Source organism: Morus notabilis, unplaced genomic scaffold, assembly GCF_000414095.1.
Source record: "Morus notabilis unplaced genomic scaffold, ASM41409v2 Scaffold409, whole genome shotgun sequence".
Classification (NCBI taxonomy): Eukaryota; Viridiplantae; Streptophyta; class Magnoliopsida; order Rosales; family Moraceae; genus Morus; species Morus notabilis.
In genome coordinates, this window is record NW_010357248.1 from 31,082 (window position 1) to 56,304 (window position 25,223).

The following is a 25,223-nucleotide window of genomic DNA, read 5'->3' on the forward strand; positions in this document are numbered from 1 at the left end:
AAATTGAAAAACAATGAATTACAATTACCAAGCGAAAAAATAAATTCACCATCCAATTATCAACAAATGTCAAATTTTGACATACGTGGGAGAATGGTTTTGGTTTTCTCTTTTCTTTTTTGACCAATGTTAAAGTTTGACATTAATATAGAAATTTGGGGTTGTATTTTGAGATGGTGTTAATACCCTTCTTAGACCCAAATAATAGAATCATATACCGGTATAGTTGTATATTTTTGACCTCAGCTACTTGACCATTAAAAAATAGTTTCTTTAATTGGAAAAAAAAAAAAAGAGAAAAGTTTCAAAATTTGACTGTAGTATCATATTATTAGCATTAGAGAGATGCAAAATAAGCCGACTTAAAGCTTGACCAAATTATAGCATGTAATGCTTCACAGAGAATACGTAAATATTTTCTCAAAAATATCAAAGAAATCTCGCGGGCACCCTCTCTCTCTCTCTCTCTCTCTCTCTCTCTCTCTGTGTGGAAATTGCTCTTTTCTTGGCTAATATTAGAATATGTAATCATAACGAGTTGAAAAAGTGGGCAAAAGATACGCACTCTTTACTCAATTTGAGGCGAAAGAACAACAAGAAAGCTTTTCTACACAAATTTTAAGCAATTGTACACTTGTTCTCGAAACATAGACTTTTGGCGTTACACGTTTAAAGTCTATTATTTTGGACTATTTATTTCATCCGTTTAAATTTATAATTTTAATTTTATTATAATATTTTTTTTGATAAAAAATTTTAAATTTTAAATGTCAGAATAAAAAATTACTGATTTAAACATATGAACTAAATAAACTCTTAAGATCCGTTTAGTTTGTTAATTTAAATTTTTAATTCGAGTTGAGATGTGACTTTATGTGAGAGTTTTTTTACAGTCTGTAGTTAAAAACGTTAGATGTGACTGTTTCTGAGAGCTTTTTATTGTATTAAAACTCAAATTCTAAACTCAAATCGGTGAAATAAATGAGACTTTAATATTTCTACAGTGGTCGCTTAGCAGAGTACTGAAATCAAGAAATTATGGGTATATTCTTTTCTCAAACTTGAATTATGAACTTGAATTTAATACGTGAGAAAAAATATTATAACAAAAAAATTAAATTTAAATTTTTATAAGAAAAATTTGAGTTATAATTTGAGTTAAGTAAAACAACATGGCATATAAGTTACACAAAATTCAATCGGATTGTTAAATGTAAAGTTAGATTCTTGATTATGCTTAACACGTTTTGTTTAGTAGTTGTTTGTTTATTTTTTGGACTGAGTGGGACACGTAATCATATAAGACAGGATATACACTGACACACACGCATATATACATTCATTTACACGTACATACACTAGTTTTGTTTACTCTTATTATTATATTATTTTTTTCTTTATTTTTCTGAAAACCGACTTAACCAATCAATGGTGTAGCGTTATACTCATCAATTACTATTAGACATTGACTACGTAAATACACTAGTTCTACATATTGCATTACGTATAATACAAGAAAGGAAAGGTGGACTTGTAAATTTAGGATCCTTCTGGTGTGCCGTGAGTTGTAAATCACTGTACCACATCGCGAGTTTTTGTGAGCCGTTGAACTCAGAGAAGTTTGTATTTGTTCAAACGAATGCAGAAATATATATAAAACGAATGCAATATATATATATTATATATATATTGTCGACTAAATTACAGTACATAAAGTTGAAAATATTTATCATGAAAATGCACCCTGGTTGGCTCACATCATTTCATTGAGAATTATTAAGGGGTTGTATATACATAAATACACCAAATCTTATGCATAAATGTATCACCTATAAGCTAAAAGAAATGAAAAAATAAAATAAAAACCATTTTACCTAGTGATGCAAAAGCTGAAGAGCCTTTACCAAAGTGGGTTTGAACCTATTGACATCAAGCTTAACATTTTGCTTCTCCAAAAAAATTGACTTAAAAGCATTCCAGTCCTTCCCAATTGAATAAGGATCAGTAAAAACTGCATGATCAAGTGGGTATTGGTTTATCAATGTGCTCTCTTCTTTGCTTACCTTGTACTCCAAGTAATTGAGATTCATATCTTTTGAAGGCTCTCCAAAGTCGGTATTGGCAAGCCATTCAAACCCACCCACGGGAAGAATTTGAATGAAAACAGCATTTTCAGGAAGGAAAACAATGTTGGTAAGCCCAGCACCATGAACTCCAATCAACACATCACAAGAATTTACAATCTCCGAAATCCTCGCGAGGTTTGAATCAGCCTCCGCGACGAGTACCTTGTACCCCAAGCTTCTTGCGATTCTCCTGATTTCTCCTATGTTTGTGAAGGCTCTTGTTCTTCTTCTTGATAAGATCATAAGTCGCGGCTTTTTCCTGTGTCCCTTATCCCCGATTCGGATTGCGTTTACTCGCTTTAACGAATATGATTCTCTCAGAAACTCTTTGAAATCTCTCATGGAGTAGGAATGCTTTACCGGGTCGATGCTCATCTCTTTTGGGTGTCGTTTTAGACCGATTGTTGCGCTCGGGAAGCAGTGGATTTGCTCTTCTTTGTCAATGTCAATGACATCATATTTGGAAAGTCCTTTTAGTAGCTTTCGGAACTTTGTGATGAAATAAGGCCTATTATCAGTGACAAGAAACTGAACTTCTCTGTTGTACTGTCTAGAAGTTATGTACAAAGGAATAACCACGTCAGTGAACTCATGAAAGTTGTTTCCGACATAGCCTCCGGTCGAAAACAGGACAGCTGGGACGCTGTGATACCGAGCGCACCTCGGGGTTTCTAGGCCACCCTTTTCTGGTTTTAGCAGGACAGACCATTTTCTGACTTGACTCATTGCGGCTTCATCTTCCTTTCTGGCGTAAGGTCTTACGGTACTCGAGGAATTGTTGCCTTCTGCTGACATGTGCCGATTGGTTTGCGACGATGAAATGAAAAACACTGAGGAGGATTTTCCGTCGATCTTGACTTGTGTTTTGATCTCGCAGAACTCTGTTCTTGGTTCCTCTTTGTAGCAGGGTGGTGGCTGGATTTTCTCTGTCACAACCTCTTCGACTGCAAATCAATATGAGTTTAATTCAGATTGTTAGCTTTGAAGGGATGTAAAAAGTTTGTAGAGTACTTACTCAGTGTTTCAGAATCCTGATGACCAGTTTTTGCATTATTCTGTGAAGTAGTAGACTTTTCTACTTGAGGAGTAATCACATTTCTAGGCTGTGAAATATAATTAGAAATATTCTCTTCTTGAATGTCAATATTGCTCTCATTTCTGGATCCATTATTTGTGCTGATCATTATCTCCAAATCATAATGATCATGCCGCGAATTAGTAGAATTTCCTTCTAGAAAATGATCACTCAAATTTTTTGGCCCATCCATTGAGATCAACTTTTGCCAATTATTCTCATGCACACTTTTAGTGGTTTGCTGAGAGCTGTTTGCTGCTTTTACTGCTAGCATTTTGAGACCGATAGTGCCAATTGAGAGCTGCAAATTCACTGCAGAAAATAATGAAAAGAGTTAGAAAAAGACCTCAAAATGGAAACTAAAAAAAAAAAAAAAAAACCCCCAAAAAAAAGGGGGCACCATAACATGTGACGCAGAGAAATGGCTCATGAAGGACTTACAAGTTGGTAGAGGAGCCAAATTAGGCTTGAAGAAAGTGCAAAAGAGCAACATTACAAGCAAGCAGCAAACAATTGCTCCATATCCTAGTCTCTTTTGCTCATGCTTGCTAAAGCTTCTCGCAAGAATAGAATCGTACATCATTTTGTTGGTTCACAATTACTAAATGTAGCACTACACAACATGCAAAATTCTAAAATCCCATTTTGCATGTGGTAGCCTTTTTTTTTTTTTTTTTTTTTTTTTTTTATCAATAAGATATGAGCATTTAAAGCCTCTATAGCATATAGTACAAATCCTAATTTTTGAGTGGGGGGATTTAAAGCAAAAATGAAGTATTTGGATGCATGCCATTTTGTATGGCATTTGGAAGGAATTAGTTGGGGTGCATTATTTTTCAATGAATTGTTGCCCCCCCGTGCGCCCCCCCCCCCCCCCCCCCCACGACTTAGTTACGGTCCTAGTAGATTCTCCAAATTAAACTAATAAAATTGGGATGAAAAGGATCCTTTTGTTGACTGTTGGAGACAAACATAATTTTTCATGATTTTTTTATCAGATTATTTATTCATTTATTTTCCTTGCATGTATTTAGAATTAGTCGCCGGCTTTGGATTCCAGCTTTGAAAGCTATCCCTCAACTTCGAGTCTATAGAAAATTTTGAAATGTTTTTGTGATCATTTTCGTGTGTTACCATAAACTTGTACTCCTAGTTTTAGTTTTAACTAAGGGCCAAAAGAATGATTATTTACATTGTTTAATAATGAATTGCTTACGTGGTATTTAGTATGAGATTTCGTGTCATGATTTAAATTATAATTCGTGACTCATTATAATATTTTTTTTTATAAAAAATACATATAAATTAAAAATAATTTTAAATTATAATTCTGAATTTATGAACCAAACATCTACACGGGAAAATCGGAAAGCGAAACCGATGCAGGAATAATTTCTCGAGTACTGCAGCCGTATACGAAGTTTTGTAAACGGGTAGTAAATAATTAAAAGTATCTTTATAAATAACTCTGGTTTGACTTCCTTTCTTTTCTTTGTCACGTTAGTAATTAACACAAATAATTATAATGACTTGTAGTAATTACTATAAAATGATTTTACGTGACAATAATACAAGTAATAATTAATTAAAATCAGTGTTATTTGTGAAACATCTTTTGTTACTGCAACTTAAAAAAGTTAACCGTTGAGATTTGAGACAATGTGATCATATCGTAGTAGGTAGAAGTATGCAATTGGACTAGAAGTCTCTAATATTGTTAAGCTCAACGGTACAAAATAGAAATATTTTTCTAATTAATTTCATATGTCTCTCTTCAATCATATATTTCATGTAGTTTTAAATTGATTTATTATGTATCAAACAAAAAAAAAAATTTTAGTAATAATGTTACAGAATATATCATATTCACTTCCCTACTTGTTAAGTAAAAAGAACATGCTAGACGTGAAATATACAAATCTAATTCAAACAAATGACCCTAAGAAAGTTGTGGACGTTTGGTTCATAGATACAGAATCATGATTTAGAATCATTCTCATTTTACGTGTGTTTTTTGTGAGAGAAAAATACTGTAAATAATCATGAATCATAATTCAGAATCAATGACGAATACAGGAAACAAACGTCCCGATTCTTTATTCGTTCGTCTTTGAAAAAACACAAGCTTGAATGGCTCTTCCAACTTGTGGTTGTTTATTCCCTAATAGCGTGTGTTAGGAGACACGTCTAGTGATCATCACAAGCGTTTTTCTACGTGATCATATACAAATCAAATCCATTATTATAAAACATAGACGTCATTACGTTTTTATTAAATCCATTAATGACAAATAATTAAGGCAAAGAGAGATAGGGAAGATCAGGATTAATGTTGCACCTCAAAGTGCAATAATTTGTCGGCAGAAATCTCGTCTGAGTTTTGAGTTTTGAAAACATCAGATTATAAAAAAAAAAAAAGAAAAAAAAAGAAAAGAAAATGGTAGAGAGAAGAGAGGGACATTTTAACAATATTTGTCTCTCAGTTTTGGTGGGAGGCATGATGAGAAAATAGTAGAAGGGTTATATTTTAAATTTAGGTCTCTTCCAAGAAACAATACGTGTGTGCCTCGAATTTATTTATATATTGTAATCTGTTATTTTCAGAGTAGGATTGCTCAAGAAAATAATAGTAATTATAAGAGTTGTTAAAAAGATTACATTAATTAAACTAACCACTCTGGGGCCTAATCAAAATTCCCTAGATTTTGAAATTAATAAAAAGAATAATTAGTTCAATTTGTTTCTTTTTCATTTTCTCTTTTGGATTGTTTTTCCTTTTCTGTGTATATTTATGCGCTCACACACGTATATAAATTACTGCATGAAAAAGTTCAGGCAATATAATAAAATAGTTTGAACAATTAATTTAACAAGATCATCTTATAGACTTCATACGCGTATGGTTTCTTATATATCAATCTAAGTCAATGTTAGGTAGCACGTATCCAGCATTCACGCATGGTATAGTTTCTCGGTTTTTCTCCTTTTTATTTTCGTTTCCGAAAATTGTAACTAATGGCATTGTTTTGCATATAACATGTCTGTCAGGATCTCCTGCTCTGATACCATATTAGTTTACCAATTCATTTCAAAAGCTTAAGTTGTTAGGAGGTGAGCCGATAATAATTTTATATTTTAATAAAGTAGCTTATTTACTACAATCGTTATTAAATAGCATTTTTAATTTAAAATGAGTTTTTTTTTTTTTTTTTTTTTTTTTTTTTTTATAAAAGTAAAAAAGGATTTTTTTTTTTAAACTAAAAAATGAGTAATGTATTGTTAACAAAAAATCAGTAAATATTGATAGCATCCAATAAAAATCTTATACTTATTAAATTTGATCGGTAGATTTGACATTTAATTCTATTTAACTTATTTATATTCCCTGCAATATAATATATGTCGGTTGGTGTCACTTATCTTTCGGCAACGTTGCCTTAGCCAGTTTAACCGTTGGATTAAGTTAAATATGATTGAATGGACTTGTTTAAGTAATTAATAACGCAGCATAACATGTATAAATAATATATAACAATATGACAGAATTATTTCAAACATAAGTCTAGTAACTTTACGAGATTACGATAATAGAAACATGAAATGATGGAAAATTATGCTCATTACGAGGAGTAGTAGGTAGAGGAAAGGACATAAATACCCTTTTAAAGTGTATAAGTATAAATTTTTACCATTTACTCGTAATTATAAATTTTTACCATTTATTCGTAATTAATATTCTTTTCATCAAATAACTATATTATATAGTCAAAAGAGTATTAATCAAAGAGTGAATGATAAAAATCAAGACTTATGCACTTTTAAGAGTAAGTTCAGTAATTCTCTCTAGTAGGTATTACGGCGATTTGGTTAAAATAACGTGAAAAATAATTAAGTAGGCAAATCAATAAAATTATTACGAAATATTTAGGACCGTACAAATGGTAACATTGCAAAAAGATCATAAATGCAACATTACGTGTTGGTCTCAATAATTGTGTCAGTTACGAAAATAATAGAATTGTTAACACAATTTTATTAACACAGCAGAAAAACTAAAGAGGTGATAATAATAATACGATAAATAATTATTATAAACTAAGTCTAATAACTATACGAGATTATGATAACCTCTTACTTCACCTGTAAAGTAGAAAGGCCTATATACATATACATATATATATATATATATATATGTAAGATTTACCTCTGATTTTGTTTTGGCGGTTTGTTTTGCTTTTCAATTTTTCAATCTTAAAATGGATCAATTTGTTATTTTGTAGTATATGTGGTATAACAACTTTTTTATGCTTTCAACCAATATTGGAAATCCAATGAAGTGTCGGCAAACGTTTTTAATTAACAACAATCTGCTACGTCGTCATTAAAATTGGCCAAATGACACTATTATAAAAATAAGCTATTGAATAACAAAAGGTCCTATTAATTATTAATATTCTTAGTAAAACTCATACAGTTTTGTATATATTTTTGCCTCGTTCGTTTCGCTGATTCGAGTTTTGCTACAGTAAAAAGCTCTCACAAACAGTCACATTTAATTTTTTTACTACAGTAAAAAGCTCTCACATAAAATCACATCTCAACTCAAATTCTAAACTCGAATCAGCGAAACGAACGAGGACTTTGTATATGGCACGTTGGTAGGTAGCAGGTTGCGTAGACGGATATGAAATTGTCTCCTTTATTTCTTGTGAATTATTCGTTTCAACACATAAACAATGTGTACGGTTTGAATAGAGTAGTTTGTCTATTTAAATTTGTTGTATAATTCTCCATACGTATGTAGATATGTAGAGAATTCCATTTTCGAAATAGACTTTTTCCTTGCATTGAATTTTTGCAGTAATTTAACGATACTCCAAGAACCGTTATTTTTTTTTACCTGATCAACATTCGTTTACTAATTAATATGAAAAAAATTTTGATTATATATTCTCAACAACTCAGGAAATACACTACTGATCATTATATTATATCTCACGTCAAAAAAAAAAAAAAAATATATATATATATATATATCGAATTAGATGGCAGAAAAATTGGTAAATGTTACCTAATAATCAGAAGCAAATATATAAACAGGAAAAGAAAACAGCTAGAATCAACATACACTGACGTAGATCACATAATTCTTAGGAAATATTTGGTTCATGGATTAGAATCATGAGATTAGAATTATTTTTAATTTACATGTATTTTTTATGAGAGAAAATACTGTAACGAATTATGATTCAAATCATGGTATGAATCTTCTAACAAAACGTCCCCAAGGTATAAGTTGTAATTTATCAATTTTCTTAGGTTCGTCTATTTTATCAATTCAAATTTAAAATCTAAATTTTGTTATAATAAAAAACTCTTAAAAATAATCACATTTAATTTTTTTATTACAATAAAAAATTATCATATAAAATTACATCTCAATTTAAATTAAAAATTCAAATTAAGAACTCACCCTTACTTTTTTCATTTGTCGCTTTTGAAGTGAGAAAGCCCCTAAATAATTAAAGAAGTAAAAAAGAGGCAAAGCATCATATTATGTTTTTGGCATAGCAAGTACTGGGCATGCGTTGAAGAAGACAAAGTAGCATGATTCATAATTATTAGTTTATTTTTAAGTGAAGCACTTCTTTCTGATTTGTCTATAAAAAAAAGAAGCAAAATAATACAACTCTTTGTTCTTTGTTCTTTTTTTTTTTAATGAAAACTTCTTTGCTTTACAGAAGCAATAAAGAACATTTAACAATAAATCTGTACACAAATGTTTCTAGCAAAAAAAAAAAAAAAATAATAATAATAATAAAATCTGTACACAAATGGGGAAATATACGGCAAGTAATGATCAAATAATAAATAAAGAAACTTCAGCTTTTTTACCACTCGAATCCCACTGATTATAGCAAAAATACAATAGCGAAATGATCAATATTTGCCATTTTAACTTGAACAAAAAAACCACAAGAGGCAGTTATATTCTCATACTGCTATCATCTATTAATCTATATTTCTATCTATATACATATATATATATATATCTATCTGTGTGTAACGATTTCAAAGTATATGGCCCATTTTTAAGCACTTTTTAAGATAAATTGCCGGGGTTTTTTTTTTCTTAAGATAAATGGCTGGTTTTTAAGCATTTTAGTTAAATCATGAAAATATCGTTTTTAAAAATGGTTAATCAGCTATGTACTGGTTTATTGCTAATTAACTCGGTAGTTTATCTTGATTAACTAATATCAGTCATTAATAAACCACTTTCAATCAATAATTTACCGGTTTATTAGTGATAAACAGCTGGTAAATCAATAATAAACCGGTTTATCAACAGTGCAGCAGACCTCGCCCAACCGTGTCTCGCCATGCGTCCCTGTGTCGCCACCTCTCCCAGCGCCTTCGCTCGCCTGCTCCGCGTCTCATCGAACTTCGTGTACCCGTGTACCTGGACGAATTTCAAGCTGCCACGCGTCCCAATCTTCCCCTTGCCCAGTCTCCGTTCGCCACCTATCCACTGCGCAGGAGCCCTGCCTTAGCTGCTCAATTTCTCTCCATTTGGCGTGAATTTCGAGGGTTTTTTGAGGCCTTTTTGTGCTGAGCTTCATATTCCTCCGTCAGCATTCATCTTCCACGAACAGAGCAGCAAAGACAGAAGAAAATGAGGAAGAAAAAGAAAACAAAAAAGAATTTTTATTTTAAAGTTTTAAGATTTTATTTTTAGTTTTATTTTTTACTTTTTACTTTTAGGTTCGGTTTTAGAATTTTATTTTGTAAACACCATTGAAGAGAGCACTTTTTGAGCTTCAAAGAGGAGGAGATGAAGATTTGGGAAAGAGATTTTGGAGCTCGTGACTGACGTATGCATTTGGTGATTTCTTTTCAACTTTTATTCTCTTTATTTTTGTGTACTCTTAAAATGCTTGATTATTGGTGTTGTTTAATTTTTAATTTTATTATGATTTGATTTTTGCTGTTCTAGGGTTTCAATTTAGCTTCTTTATGTTGCTTTGATTTTTCATTGATTCAAATTAGTTGTGCTTGTCTAATTATGTTGGATAATTACTCTATGTGGCTTTAATGCTTATAATTGTTTGATCGCCAATTAGTTGATTAGGAAACCGTGAATCGCTACCAGAAGGGGGATTTACGTGTTAGGCCAATCAGAAAGTAACGTAATTTTAAGAGGGATAAGAATATACCAATTAGGATCATGTAGCCATTAATAAAATTTGAGAACCTAACGAGTCCTGGTTAATTTGAATATCATAAGCATATAGTTTATTACTAATTAAAATAAGATTATTCCAAATGACTACCGGGAGGGGATTTTGGAGAGCTTAGGAGATTTCGGTTTTTATTCAACTAGTCGATGCAATTGAGGCGAGTAATGGGTACTTAGTAACATAATTAGGTGAAATTAAATTCCTAGAGCATTTTATTTCATTAATTTCCTTTTAGTTATCTTATTTAATTTATTAGTTTTAACTTTAGTTATTTTTACTTTTTTTTCTTTTCTTTTTCATTAATCGGTTTGTTCGAATAATCTTAAAGTCTATCGAATTTAGCCTAAAATTAAACACAATTTCCGTTAGAACGATACTCTACTCACTCTTTATTACTTGTTACGATTTCGTGCACCGGTAGATTCCACGCAACATGTATCATGTAACAAATAACGAAATCTACAAACAAAAGCTGAATAGATAATCAACAATCTAACAATACATAAAAAAAAGCTATAGACTCTTCATAATAGTACTCTTCCCTGAGATTGCCACACGGAGGCCCCTCATTTTTCCCCTTTTTTTTTCTTTTTTTCTTTTTTTCCCTTCTTTACTTCTTTTTTTTTTTTTTTTGCGTTATATCTTTTAAATGTCTTGCTTTTTTTGTTTTGTTTTGTGAATTCTTTTTATAGTTAGTTGTTTACAAGAGTTTTTTAAAAATAATTTTTCTCACTTTACTCCTATGAAAGTAATTTTCTTCTCCATATTTTTCTATTTAATTCTTTTATCAATGGTAAAAATATATATTTTTTTTAAATGTGTTTCTATTTAATTATTTTTCGTATAATTCTTATTATATCAAATATTATCTTTATATATTTTTTTTATAGTGCTCTCACGAAGTACTTTCCATATTGTCACGTGGTAGCCTTTCCCCACCTCCGCCTTGTTTTTTTTTTTTTCATTTTTACTTTTTCTATTTTTATTTCTTAAAATGTTTTGTTCTTTTATTTTTTATTTTATACATGTTTTTTCCAGTTTAATTTTTTAGGTATGTTTTGCTGTTTTCCAATCTTATTATATTTTTGAAAACAAAAATTTGCCAAAAGGTTCTTTTATTTTAACAACTATCTATACATTTAATCAAACATCTTATGCATATAAAAGCAACCAAGTAGACATTGCACCTAAGAAGGAAAATACGTGGCCTCCTATATAACTTTAATTTTTTTTTTCTTTTTCAATCCTTTTTTCTCTTTTTTTTTTAACTTTTTTTTTCTTCTTTTCTTTTGCTTATTGACCTTTTTTTTTAGTTTTTCCACCCAACAATTTTTTACCGTTACATTTTTTCTACAATTTTCTTCTTTAAAATACTTTATTTTGTTCACTTTCTTTTAATTATAATAACTCATTTCAAATGTCTCCATACTTATTTATTTTTTTTAAAACTCCTATATAACTTAAATTCTTCTTCAAATATGATTTTTTAAAATATTTTTTTTCTCTTACTCCAATTAATGGACTCAACTTATAAAGAGTCTACGTGTTTTGACGGGGATCAAACTTACAAAATTATTTCCTCGCCCAACCAGTATAAAATAAAAATGACCGGTACTAGGTTAAATTTGGTTATTGGCTTGGAGAATACGAAACTATGGAATCAACAAATTCAATAAAATAAAAATGACCGGTACTAGGTTAAATTTGGTTATTGGCTTGGAGAATACGAAACTATGGAATCAACAAATTCATCTTCGAATAGTGATGCGATTCATTGTTGGTGGAGTAAATCTTCGTCACGAAAACTACAAAACAAAGTTAAATTTTTGCTTGGTCTATACTTGGGTCGAAATTTGCACCACAATCAAAATTGTACACGTGGATAGAATTTGGGGTAGAAAGTTGACTGAAATTGATTGGAGGCATGATCGATTTTGGCGACAGGAGACCAATGAGGGCCATCACAGATAAAACTGGAGAGAAGATTTCTTAGAGGCCACGAAGTTCAATCCAACCGAATTTTACATTAAAGGCACGAATCTAATCAATAAAGAAGAGGAAAGTAACCACAAAACAAATAAGAAAACAAGAAAGAGGAAAGTCAACTCAAAAGAAAAAGGAAACGGCTCTTTACCTATTAAAAGGATGAAGATCACAAATTCGACATGAATCCATCACATTCAGACCTCATTCTTCACATTCTCTCTCTATCTAGACTATATCTCTTGATCTCGTCCTTCTCTCTTCCTCTCTTTCTTGCTCTTATTGTAATTGTACTTTTTACGAAATATAATGAAACCCTGAGACTCTACAGAAACCCAAGACTCTACAGTGGATGTTGTTGAAAAAACGATAAGAGTTGCACAGTAGAATTTTAAATTTTTTTATTGAATATCAAAACCACCTAGGACATGTTTATGATGCTATATCGAAGCTATGGATTCCCTATCTATGAATAATAAATCTACGCATACAAGAGTCAGATCTCTAACGTACTGGTATGCGTACTTTTACATAATGTCAGAATGTCACTTTCGGGTACATCAAAAGATACAAGTCAAGTATACGGGTTTATTACTCATCTCAGGATTAAGATTGCCACATATAATTTGTCAAGAGTGAATTGTATATTCAAACGAAATTACTAATCAAAATAATTCAGCTTTGGTCCCATCCAACATAGATTCTACCACTAGGAACTATATTAATGTCTCTACTTATAGAGTCCGAGTCCGACGACCAAGACAAGCCGTCTCTGTTAGGAAGTAGATAACATAATTATTTTAACATGAATAAAGCGCCTAACTTTATTCCTTTGATTGCGGATCATATATTTAGACTATCATCTTTAGATTCATGCATGTACATGTTCTTCACAGTACATGAATGATCTAACGACTTAGAACGACAGTCTTCGACTTTTAATTTACTTATCATATGTTTATCAAATATGAATATAAAAAGGACAATACATACGTACATGAAATAAACAAACTTTATTGATAGCAAGATATCATTAGAGAATTCTTACATTTATTCATTTACTTTTCAGTAATGTTCCTGTCTTTGCACTTAATCAACTGAAATCGACTTGAGTCGACTCTGATTTACTCACCGACGCGATCGTTCCCTGGGTGCGGTTGTCCTCTAAATAAATTTAATTGTGGATTCCGACCTCTACTGTGTTCATATCATGAAGCCCTCCCCACTGCTACTTGTCTTTTCTGTAGAAATTAAATTAGGTCATTGATTCTGCCTGTTTCGCTGCTTGTTGTCTTGGTTAGGAACCTGTGAGTCATGTTATGGATAATTTATTCAATGATCTAATCATAAATCTATGGTTGAGATATTATTCTTCTTCTCTTAAGGAGACCTGAGTTCCATATCTTTGATCGATGTTTCTAACCACCCATGAAATCGTTTCTCCAAGATGAGTTTCTTCAGTTACAGAAGATTTTGGTAGCTAGTTATCAATATCTCTATTTCATGAGATTATATTTTGTCATATATTTAATGATGAACTTGATGTGTTACTGTATCTGATGCTATTGTTTAATAACATACTACATCTTTTATGTAAACAGAATTTCTACAAACAAAAGCTTACTTGTAAAAGAATTCTTATTGCCAACGAACATTTAAGAAATTATTAATACATGTAGGGGTTGTTCTTTTGGAACAAAACTCAGAAAAAATTTGAACTCGAGTTACAACTTGATTTAAGTTTATGTTCTTTTGTAAAACTCGAGTTTGAACTTGAGTTTGAACTCAAGTTTAACCCTAAATTTGAGTTCAAGTTTTTCCTTTAACTCGAGTTCATAAACTCGAACTCAAGTTAATGAACAATATTTTTTTTATTCTTAAAAATGTCATAACTTTTTCGTTTTAATTCTGATTGAGATGATTTTTTTTATGCATTCACAACGAAAAGATGAATAAAATCACTCATATACCATATTAAAATTTTTCATCACCATTGAGTTTTTATTAAAATACTATATAAATACAAATTTAAGTTTTGACTCAACTAAATACAAACTCAAAAAGATTATCAATTCAAATCATAACTCAAATATGCACATCCAAACACAAACTCAAGCTACAATTTCAACTCAAGTTATAACTTAAAATTAACTCAAAATCATCACTCAAATCACCATAACTTAAAAATGTAAAAGAACAAGCCCGTAATGTTCTTACTTTCTTCACGGGATGAAGTACAATATTAATGACATTTTTTCTTACGTTCTTACTTTCTGTAGATTATAAAAGTTGACTTGTGTTCTTGTAACAATTTGTGACGAAGGTTCTCCGTTTTCCGGCGCAGTGAAGCGTCATGAAACCGCATCAGCTGGAACTATCGAATCACGGACTCTCTCTCCAGCCTTTTCGGCCTAACCAAATAAAAGTTGTTAAGAGTCAGACGAAGAAAATAAACGGTTAAGGATCGGAAATGATAATAGAGGGAATACTTGTTTCTCCCAGTTCGTTTTTAAGGTGATTGTTAGAAAAGATAAAGCTTGCAGAAGTAGCGCACAAGCCATCCCCAACCACAGACCCTATTCAGAAACATATATAGAAGTAAAAATAGACATTATTATTTCACAGAAAAAATCACATTAGTTCTTTGCTTCTTGTCAAAATTTATGTAAGCGTGTAATATGAGAAGAGGCGTGAAGAGGAAAACCTTTCCGCCCATGTGCAAGACAAAACCCAATACGACAGCCAACGGAATTCCAACTAAATAGTATGATCCAAGATTTACATATGCTCCAATCTTTTGCCACCCACAGCCTCTAGCATTACCTGAAATAAAAATTCACTGTTTAGCCGTAATGAGACAATCTTTAATGCAAATGCTAATCTTATTAATGTTATATTTGATGAAAAAAAAGAATAAAAATAATGTTGCTATATTTTGTGCTTTCTATCTTAAATATTACATTATATCCTCTGATATATATATATATATATATATATATATGTGTGTTATTAATTGATGTAGTCCACTCCACAACATCCACCAAAATGAATTCCAATGCCTTGTTTTTTAATGTATTTAATTTCCCTTTGAGCTTCCAAAAATTGTTTAGTAAGAAACACAAGTGTTTATTTCTGATTTCTCTCATTCGGAGTATGAGCCTAACAGAAAATATCTAAAATGATGTCAGTTTTATGAAGCGAGAAAAAGTAGTAAAACCTGAAAGAACAGTCTGCAATCCATCTAGGAAGTTAGCTCCTGCAAGAATTGGCATCACAATTGCCACATATTTAACCACTTCTATGTCATTGCTATAAGCATATCCCCAGATGTTGCGTATCAGTATAATGACTAACCCCACCAATACACCCTGAGTAATGGCCATGGTCACTGCAACGCGAACCGCTAAACGAGCTGCTTTTGGATGCCCTGCTCCTAATTCGTTCGAGACACGCGTGCTGTTAACCGTAGAGGGAAAAAAAAAAACCCAATAACAAGTTATGGATTGAAGTATGTTTTTCCATGTTCTAGCATTAATGGTACAAAATCAAACTTCAAGTTAAAAGGTCAAAAAATGCTTAAATTATGCTCAGAGTTTGATTGCTTGTAACAAAATTATAAAGTTGGCATGTGAAATAAATAAACTCTGTATAAGGAAAGATATTAATAATTCTTTATATCATTAGCTCACCTCACGGCAGAACCAAGTCCACAAGGGATCATCCACACGGTTGAAGCAGTGTTTAAGCTAGAAATGAATTTAGAGAATGTGAGTAGAACTTCAAGTTTCAACTGTACATCACTTCAGTATCACGTTTTAAAAACTTACATTATGGAAAGCATAGAGGTTTCTAACTCTGGATTAGGAAGTCGGCCACATAGAAAAACCATTATTTCGTAAGACCACATTTCCATGCTGATCAATAACACGTGAAAGGAAAGCATTAGAATCGTCAAGACTAAGGCCGCGTTAATTTCACCAATTTGAGTTTAGAATTCGAGTTTTGTTACAGTAAAAAACTCTCAGAAACAGTCACATCTAACTTTTTTGTTACAGTAAAAAACTCTCACATAAAGTCACATCTCAACTCGAATTAAAAACTCAAATCAACGAACTAAACGAGCCATAATTGTGTAAAATCATAAGTTCCCTGAGAAATATTCTGCTCCTTATACACCGTTACGCGGGTGACACCGAGAAAATACAACTTACCAGACCATGACTGCTGAAGGAATGGCAAGTCTAAGAAAAGTGAGAATGTTTCGAAAGGCCTGCCTGGAGAATCCTGTCCAAGTTTTGGAACATGAAGAAGAGAACTTAACATAAAGAGCTAACAATAGAACATTGATCCAATAAGATATGGAGTTTGCCAAGGCAGCTCCTCTGCTTCCAAGTCCAGATTTGAATACCAGAACCCAACACCAAAGTACATGCAGCAAAGTTGAGATCCCAAAGGAAACCACAATTGGGAAAACAATGTTTTGTGTTGTTAAGAACTTGACAAGGCATTGAAGAAGACCGAAGGCGAATATGCTCGGGATCATGAAACGGGCATATCGACCGGCTTCTGCCGCTATATCAACATCTTGACCAACGAGAATTAGAATAGGTCTTGTGTTTGCCAAAACAACAGCAAGAGGTATGCAGACAATTAAAAGAACAAACATGGCTCGCTGCATATGTATGCCTATCATATGATATTCCTTTGCCCCATATGACTGCCCTGATAAGGTCTCCAATGCACCGGCCAATCCCAGCTACTTACACAAGCAACAAATAAAAAAAATAAAAAAATTAATGGAGGCCTGTATCATATGAAAATAAGAAAGATTGTTAGCTTGAATTGCACTCAAAGCAGAGGCCGAGCCACGTTAGGTTTGGGGAACTCTTCCCTCACAAAAAAAAAAAAAAAAAAAAAAAAAAAAAAAAAAAATCTTACAGATTTTCTTTTAATATTCCTTCTAAAATTTTCTACTTTCAAATTTTTTTTTTTTTTTTTTATAATTTTTAAAAAACTTATATTACCTCCTATTGAATTCTGAATGGACGTTGGGCCTTAGAGCCGAAATTTACCGATTTGGACATTGATCTTCATCAGTATGACTACACTTAACCATCTATTTTACCGTCAAATTAACGGAAATTCCAATATTTTAGTTGGTTGAATAGAAGTTGTTGTTTTCAGTATTTAGTGACCATTAGTGCGTGTTAGTGGCTGAAAATTAGGGTGTGTGAGTTACAGCCTTATTGTAGCTGATTACAGTCATTAGAGGGTTTATTCCAACCATTTATTTTGTAATTTTTAGAATTATATGGCAGCTTGTCATTTTTTGGTGTTAAACTGATGTTTCTCAGCCTAAAAGCTTTGAATTTCTTATTTTGGCGGATTTCCAAAGTGGTCAGCACAAAACCTAAGGATGGTGATCAATTATGTATCCCTTAGCCAATTTATCCCTTATTTCATTTTTTCAAACGTTTTTTGCCTTTATTCTCTGTTTTTTTTTTTTTTTTTTTTAAAAAAAAGGCCTTTCTAAACATTTTCCCATACCCATATTCTTATTATCTGATTCTCATGTCTCTTAAGAAATACGGTAGATGCATACGGTCGTTTTCCATTTAATTTCTACAAAAGTTCTAACATACATAAGGTGTTAAGTGGGACAAATTATGACACCGTTCATTTCACCGATTCGAGTTTAGAATTTTAATTTTATTACAGTAAAAAACTCACAAAAATAGCGACATCAACATTTTTATTACAGTAAAAAACTCTCACATAAAATCACATCTCAACTCGAATTAAAAATTCGAATTAGCAAACTAAACGGGCCCTAAAAATTTAAAGAATAATATGAGAGTTTTAAAGTTTAGGGGTAAAATGAGAATTATTCAAAATTTTGGGGTACAATTTTCTTTAAGATGTGCTTTTCTATCTCCAATAATTGTGTGAACAGGAAGCAATGAGACATGCAGCAACAAAAAAGGACTCAGCAAAATTCAAAAAAAAAAAAAAATTTTCAGCAAATTAAATCTGACGCCTAAACAAAAGGCGTCCAATGATCTTGCCATCGGTCTGAATAATTGAAGAGAAATAAAAAGTATTCAAGAAGGATGGTATGAGAAAACTATGAAAATCCATGGCTACAATACAACTAAAACAAAGAAATAATTTCTAAATTGGACTCTTTTCTATATGGTGAATTTGTCTATTTTTGTTGAGCATGTATAGAAAAATAAAGAGATTTTAATTTTAACATAAACATTCCTTTTTTTTTTTTTTTAGAGATCAATATTACATGATCAGAGAGAGGGATTTCCAACTCACCAACAAGCTGAAACCGACGACTGTTGCCATGGAAGTGGCCATGGCAGCACCAGAGAGATATAATTTACCGAGATGACCAACAAACATTACCGATACCATCTGAACGAAATACAGAAATAAACCAGCAAAGATCATAGGTCCTGCCAGCCAAAACTGCTTCTTCACTTCTTTAAGAATTTCCTTTCTCTTGCTACCCTTTTCATGAACTCCCTCATCACTTCCATTAATGCTGAGCTCATTTTCTTCACAAACTTGAATCGATGTAGCGCTTAAAGCTCCTGGTTTATGATCCTCTCCCTCCATTTTACTCTTCAGAAAGAGGAAAACGAGAGATTATCTTTTTTTTTTTTTTGCTACGTTAATGTGGGTGTGTGTGTGTATAATATAATATATATATATATATGCTGAAAGTTTGTGGAACGGGAATGTTATATATATATATATATAATATGTGTGTGTATATATGTAATATGTGTGGGTGTGTGTATATGTGTATATGTGTGTATACACATGGTCTGATTTTTCGGATATTGCCAATTAATTTGCCATGAGTTAAGTGGTAAGAAAATACTGAGCTGTTTAGTTTATTAATTAGAATTTTTAATTTAAATTTAAATGTAATTTTATATTAAAATTTTTTATTATAATAAAAAAATTAAAGGTAACTTTTTTAATAATTGATTAAGCTTTTAGTGCTGCCATATTATTGACTGTATATTCCATCTGACACTTGGTGTGCGCCATCTGTCACGTCATAGTTGATCACTTTAACCGGAGGTGAAAGACGAATATACCCAGCCACTTCAGTTGCGATTTGATTTTTTGGGGCTATTAACACTGTTAGTTCTAAATTATGAGCATGGACACAATATGGTCGTTTAACTTTTAATTTAACAGATTAGTCCTGAAATTTTTTATTCTATTAAGTTTGGTGCCTAAACTATAATTAATATAGGATTTCGAAAATTTAATACACATTCTCATTATGTAATAATTGAAGAACTTGTATAAATAACATTTGCAAAAATTATCTGTTTACTCTATTTTAATAGTAGTAAAGAAATCATTTTGCATAATATTTAATTATTTCAGTAAAATTTCAATTTATCACCCGATAAATAAATGATTACCTCCATTAAATTTCAAAATCTTTCATTAACATTGTTGTCGAGGATGTAAACTATCAAAAAAAAAAAAAAAAACTTACGTAAAAGATAAAAATACACCGTCTAAAATACCACATGCGCACTACAAAAAATAGATGATTTAGCGACTCATTTTAGACGATGGCTTTAGATGATACCATCGCCTATTTTTTTTATTAAAAACACAGCATGGAAATCAAAGTCCGACGTAGGAGAATAGATGACGGTTTCTAAAAACCGTCATCTAACGTGTGCGCATACTTCAAATTTAGTAATGTCGCTCTCTTTGTCTAAAGCACTCTTTCAAAACCACAATCTCTTTTTCTCTCACAACCTCTGTCGCCGTCCAACCATTCCTCTCGTACCCCTCTCTCTTTCTCTCTCTCTTTCTCTCGCGAACACTGCCTCTCTCTCTCTCTTTTGTGAACCGTCTCGATGCCCAAAGACACACCGCCTTCCATCTCCAAGCCCGCCGTCGCCTTCTGCCTCTGAGACATGTCGTCACCTTTTGCCTCCGAGACCTGCCACCAGCCTTACGCCTCCAGCAACCACCTCCCTCCCTGGTTTTAGGTTTAGTTTTTTTAATATTTTCCAAATTTATTAATTTTTTAAGTGGTTGACATTAGACGACGGTTTTAGGTTTTTTTTTTTTTTAGGTGATTATTAGATGATGGTTTTTTTCCTTAGGTTCTATTAATTGATTCTTAGATGTTTAGTTTTGGAAAACTTATTAGGATTAAGTTTATTTATATAGATCCATATATGTTGATTGTTAGATTAGGTTAGTTTATGTTGATTAAAAATATTTTTTTTTGTTATTTAACTTATTTGGTTTAAATATTGATTTTTAGATATGTTTAGTTTTATTTGAACATGTTTTTTGTTAAATGTTGATTAGCTTATGATTAATTTTATTTAAATGTGTTAGATTCTTAAAAAATGCCGGGACGTGATGCTTTTGAACAAGAACAAAATACTGAGCGTGATTTTTTCGGGGTTGAATGCACTTCAAATGACGTTGAAAGATTTGAAGTTAATGAAAGACAAAGATTTGATTCGGATGCGGATGGAAAACGAAAGACAACCATTGAGTTGTCAAAATTAGGGACAAAAGAGAAAGAATTCAAGTTGGTTTTGACGAAAAGGGCAACTAACTTGGAAGAACCTGGGACGAGCTATCAAACTATTTAGGTGATCTCGCACGTGAATACGTGCCAATAAAAATAACAAATTGGAGATTAAAAGAAAATAAAGTTAACATAGAGCGCATTTGACACAACCTCATTGCGAGTTTCACAGTCCTGGTGTCTTCAACAAAATCTCTGGGTGCGTTTAGAGTAAAGATTCGTGTCATGATTCGTAATTCGTTATAGTATTTTTTTTCATAAGAAATATACGTAAATTAAGAATAATTCTGAATTATAATTCTGAATTTACGAACCAAAACGTCCATTTATTACATATGCTTTGCAGGTCTTTCTCCTTCTCGTTTTTTTTTTTTTTTTTTTTTATCTACGTTAATGTGGGTGTGTGTATATGTGTGGGTGTGTGTGTGTGTATATATACACAAACGGGAATGTTATCCACAGATATATATAATATGGAACGGGAATGTTATTTATGGAACTGGAATGTTATGGCTTCGTTCACTTTGCGGATTTGAGTTTTTAATTTGAGTTGAGATGTGATATTTTTTGAGTGTTTTTCACTGTAACAAAAAAAATTAAATGTGACATTTTTTAAAAATTTTTTACTGTAAAAATTCAAAATTAAAAACTCAAATCGGTAAAATAAATGAGTCATATATATATATATACATATATATAATATGTGTGTGTATAATATGTGTGGGTGTGTGTGTACAGACAGGTGGTCTGATTTTTCGGATATTGCCAATTTGCCATGAGTTATGTGGGAAGAAAATACTCTTACGCTTTTAGTACTGCCAATTATTGACTGTCTATTCATCTGACACTTGGTGTGCGCGGTCTGTGTGACGACACGTCAGAGTTGATCACTTTAACTGGGGTTAAAGACGAATATACCCGGCCACCTCAGTTGCTATTTGATTTTTGGGGCTATTAACACTGTTAGTTCTATAAATTAAACTTAAATTAAAAAAAAATTAAATATGATTATTTTTTAAAATTTTTTATTGTAATAAAATTTAAATTATAAATTTAAATTGGTGAAATAAATGAATCTTTAATTTAACAGATTACTCTTGAAATTTTTTATTCTATTAATTTTGGTTCCTAAACTATAATTAATATAGGATTTCAAAAATTTAATATAGATAATTACATTCTCATTATGTAATAATTGAATAACTTACATAAGTAACATTTGCAAAAATTATCCTTTTACTTGATTTTAATAGTAGTTAAGAAAACATTTTACATAATAATTAATTATTTCGGTAAAATTTCAATTTATCACCCCATAAATAAATAATTACCTCCATTAAATTTCAAAATCTTTCATCAACTTTATTGTCGAGGACGTAAACTATCAAAAAATAAAAATTCCGAGAGTAATACGTAAAAGATAAAAATAAATAGTCTAAAGTACCACGTGCTAACTACTACATCGCAATCATTTTTTAAAGTTCGATAGTGCTTTCTTTTTAAGCGGATCCAATCATATCACTGCATCTTGTTTGGTACAAATAATAGCCAATATCTAAAAAAAGGGGATCTTAGTTTGATTGGCGGCTGCCAATTCCTCTATTTCAATCTCCGTTTGGCCCGAAATATAGGAAATGATCATCGATGACATGGTCCCAATAAGAGAAAACTATTAAGGAAATGTTTAATTTATGAATTAAAATTATTTTTAATTTATGTGTATTTTTTATGAGAAAAATTATTGTAACGAATCATGAACCATGATTCAAATCATGATATGAATCCCTTTATCAAACGTCTCATAACTTATTGCACACATGCTACAAGTAACTACATGAAAAAATGACAAATTTAGGAATAAATACATTAATAATATTAAGTATAAATTGCAAAACATGTTTAGGGATAATTATATTACCACATGTAAGTTATAATGATTTTGTTTGGAATTGATCTCATTTTTGTTCTTCATGTTTTTTGAGAAAGACAAAATGAAAACATTTTTAAAATGAGGTTTGGCGCAATAAAAATAAAAAATGAAAATGAAAATAATTTTTTAGTTTAGTGTAAAATGAGAGAGAAATTAAAAAGGATTTTAAGTCGTTTTTCATTTTTTATTTTCGTTTTCTTCTCTCTCGAGCATAGAGAGAGAGAAAGAAAGACATTAATGGGTTTTTTTACACTGAAAATAATCTCTTAATAAAACTGTCAAACGTATTTTTAAAAATGATTTATGTCTAAGATTAAGAACGTTTTTATTTTTATTTTCATACAAAATATAAAATCATTTTGAAACGAGTTCCAAACGTGCTCAATACAACCCACGCCAAATTGTTGATTGATGCTAAATAATTCAATGTCAAATTCTACATATGAGTAATGTCTTACGGCATGTCAATCATAATCGTGCCTCAGGGGCTCATGGATTGTAGCACATATATCACGACATAGTTAAAGTCTATGATCAGTAGTCCTTGCAAGTTATCATGAACAGGTTGTGCTACTTCTCTAGGCCTCGTGATTGCTTGTCTCTTTCTTGATTTCTTCTATCTTTCATTTTTTTTTCTTCTCCGACTCAGTGGGTTTATCCATCTGTTCCTTCCAATCAGAGCTTTGCTAGTTTTACTCAACGCCGTTCTTGATTTCATTCATCAGGATAGGTAGAAGTGCACCTCTTAAATAACAAGTTTGCATTGTGATGCGTACATTTGAGCCCCCAAGTGAGATCTTTTGAACATTGGTTGGGGACTATCCATCAATGCCTTCACCATCGTAGGAATGATACAATTATCGTCGCCATTTGCTAAAAATAGAAAAAAACATCTTCACCAAGTCTTGACGAGGGCGGCTCTGTTGTTGGTGTAGTAATAGAGTCGGTACAACTCTCCTTAATCCTTCATTTAAGGATAATATTTAAGGATAATAATCAAAATAAATCTGTAATGAATTTAATTAAACTTTAGAATCATTAATTAAAACATTATTAATATGCGTCATTCCTATTAAGAATGGAATGAGCTTATCCAAATCGTTGATATAGAGACATATTGAGTGAGTTTATTTTGCATAATGAGATTATCCAGGACTGGGACACAGATAAAATATGAATTTCTAATAATTTTCATTAAGTATAGAAATTCTAATTAAGTCTGCTGATGGTCATATATAGAATAATTTTAATCCTGAGTTATTAGCAAACTCCTATTTATGAATTTGTGTCTTTTGACTTACTTAGCACGGATTTTGAGATTCTAAATCTTATTCCTTATATCTTGGAGACACGAAGAAAATAGGTAGCCGGGTATGCTGATATTATGAGATGGAATCCATTCCTTCTTGAGAAAGATGCAAATAAATAATTCCCTTAAGGATTGATTCGGTACTTGGATTAGTAGGAGCTCCGATTCATAAATGTGTTTTATAAATCACTATTCATTAGAGAATCAATGGTACTCAAGGATAAATATGTAAATAGAGAGGTCAACGGATTTCACTTAACTCGAATTACTAATTATTTATGGATGATTGATCTATATGTAGTGATTATATCAAATAGACACTTCAAGTCCTTAAAAGTAAATTATGTCTATAATTTCGAGAGTGCAATTCCAAATTTTTTTGTGGAGTAACTTTTACAATTAATAGAATTAATTAATAAATTAAACTCTATTAATTAATAAATTAAAGAGTTTAATTAATTATAAATTTTATTGGACTTCAGAATTATAAGTCCATGAGTTTCCGCGTCATCCTTGTAATATGGCAAGACAAGATGAATTATTGGGATTAATATCATTCAAAATAATTAATGTGATTATTTAATTAAATTAATTTTAGAACACACTGTGATGGGACTGTTGGAAAAAAGGGCATCGAGTGCGCAACAGAATTTAAAAAATTTAATCAATGTCAAAGCCAACCAAGAACATGTTCATGATACTATATAACATAAATGCTAAAGATATAAATCATACCTCTTTTAGATTTAGGAAACTGCATGTCTGACAGATCAAAGCGTTCCAAATAGCGACCGAAAGAGCCTCAACCAATTGGTCTTCTTTGTTATTCTTGTTTCCACGATCGGAGTGTGGGTGGGCACACGTCGTTCAACCCCCCTTTGGTATTCTTGAACTCCTTCCAACCACAAGAGAGCCAAAGGAAAAATAGTTCTTGAGAATTAAACAATTTTTCCTCTCAGCAAT

The 25,223-nt window shown here is 31.4% G+C and overlaps 2 protein-coding genes across 4 annotated transcripts; both read right to left on the bottom strand.

Moving 5' to 3' along the window:
• Positions 1–1,863: 1,863 nt before the first annotated feature.
• Positions 1,864–3,784, bottom strand: LOC21403774. The gene is made up of 3 exons (XM_010089523.2): positions 3,643–3,784; positions 3,142–3,513; positions 1,864–3,070 (listed from the first exon to the last, which is right to left on the bottom strand). The coding sequence occupies exons 1-3, from the start codon at positions 3,782–3,784 to the stop codon at positions 1,875–1,877; spliced, it is 1,710 nt and encodes a 569-aa protein (XP_010087825.1). The 3' UTR covers positions 1,864–1,874.
• A 9,875-nt stretch (positions 3,785–13,659) lies between these two features.
• LOC21403775 (protein DETOXIFICATION 16) lies at positions 13,660–19,110 on the bottom strand. 3 transcript variants are annotated; one of them, XR_002902467.1, is made up of 9 exons: positions 18,750–19,110; positions 16,637–17,181; positions 16,253–16,339; positions 16,115–16,171; positions 15,643–15,881; positions 15,130–15,248; positions 14,915–15,001; positions 14,696–14,836; positions 13,660–13,730 (listed from the first exon to the last, which is right to left on the bottom strand). XR_002902467.1 is itself a non-coding variant. In XM_024167594.1 (8 exons), the coding sequence occupies exons 1-8, from the start codon at positions 19,050–19,052 to the stop codon at positions 14,777–14,779; spliced, it is 1,497 nt and encodes a 498-aa protein (XP_024023362.1). In that variant the 5' UTR covers positions 19,053–19,110; the 3' UTR covers positions 14,600–14,776. The 3 variants fall into 3 exon arrangements, 1 of the variants encoding a protein (XP_024023362.1); XR_002902476.1 differs by having other exon boundaries at positions 13,662–13,730; positions 14,688–14,836; XM_024167594.1 differs by lacking the exon at positions 13,660–13,730 and having other exon boundaries at positions 14,600–14,836.
• Between the last annotated feature and the right edge of the window lie 6,113 nt (positions 19,111–25,223).

Coding starts and splice junctions, on each gene's coding strand:
- LOC21403774 (XM_010089523.2), bottom strand. CDS start 3,784: ATGATGTACGATTCTATTCTTGCGAGAAGCTTTAGCAAGCATGAGCAA. Junction 3,514..3,642: donor TTTGGCTCCTCTACCAACTT/GTAAGTCCTTCA, acceptor TATTTTCTGCAG/TGAATTTGCAGCTCTCAATT. Junction 3,071..3,141: donor TCAGGATTCTGAAACACTGA/GTAAGTACTCTA, acceptor ATTGATTTGCAG/TCGAAGAGGTTGTGACAGAG.
- LOC21403775 (XM_024167594.1), bottom strand. CDS start 19,052: ATGGAGGGAGAGGATCATAAACCAGGAGCTTTAAGCGCTACATCGATT. Junction 16,340..16,636: donor CCTTCAGCAGTCATGGTCTG/GTAAGTTGTATT, acceptor GTTATTGATCAG/CATGGAAATGTGGTCTTACG. Junction 14,837..14,914: donor AAACGAACTGGGAGAAACAA/GTATTCCCTCTA, acceptor TTATTTGGTTAG/GCCGAAAAGGCTGGAGAGAG.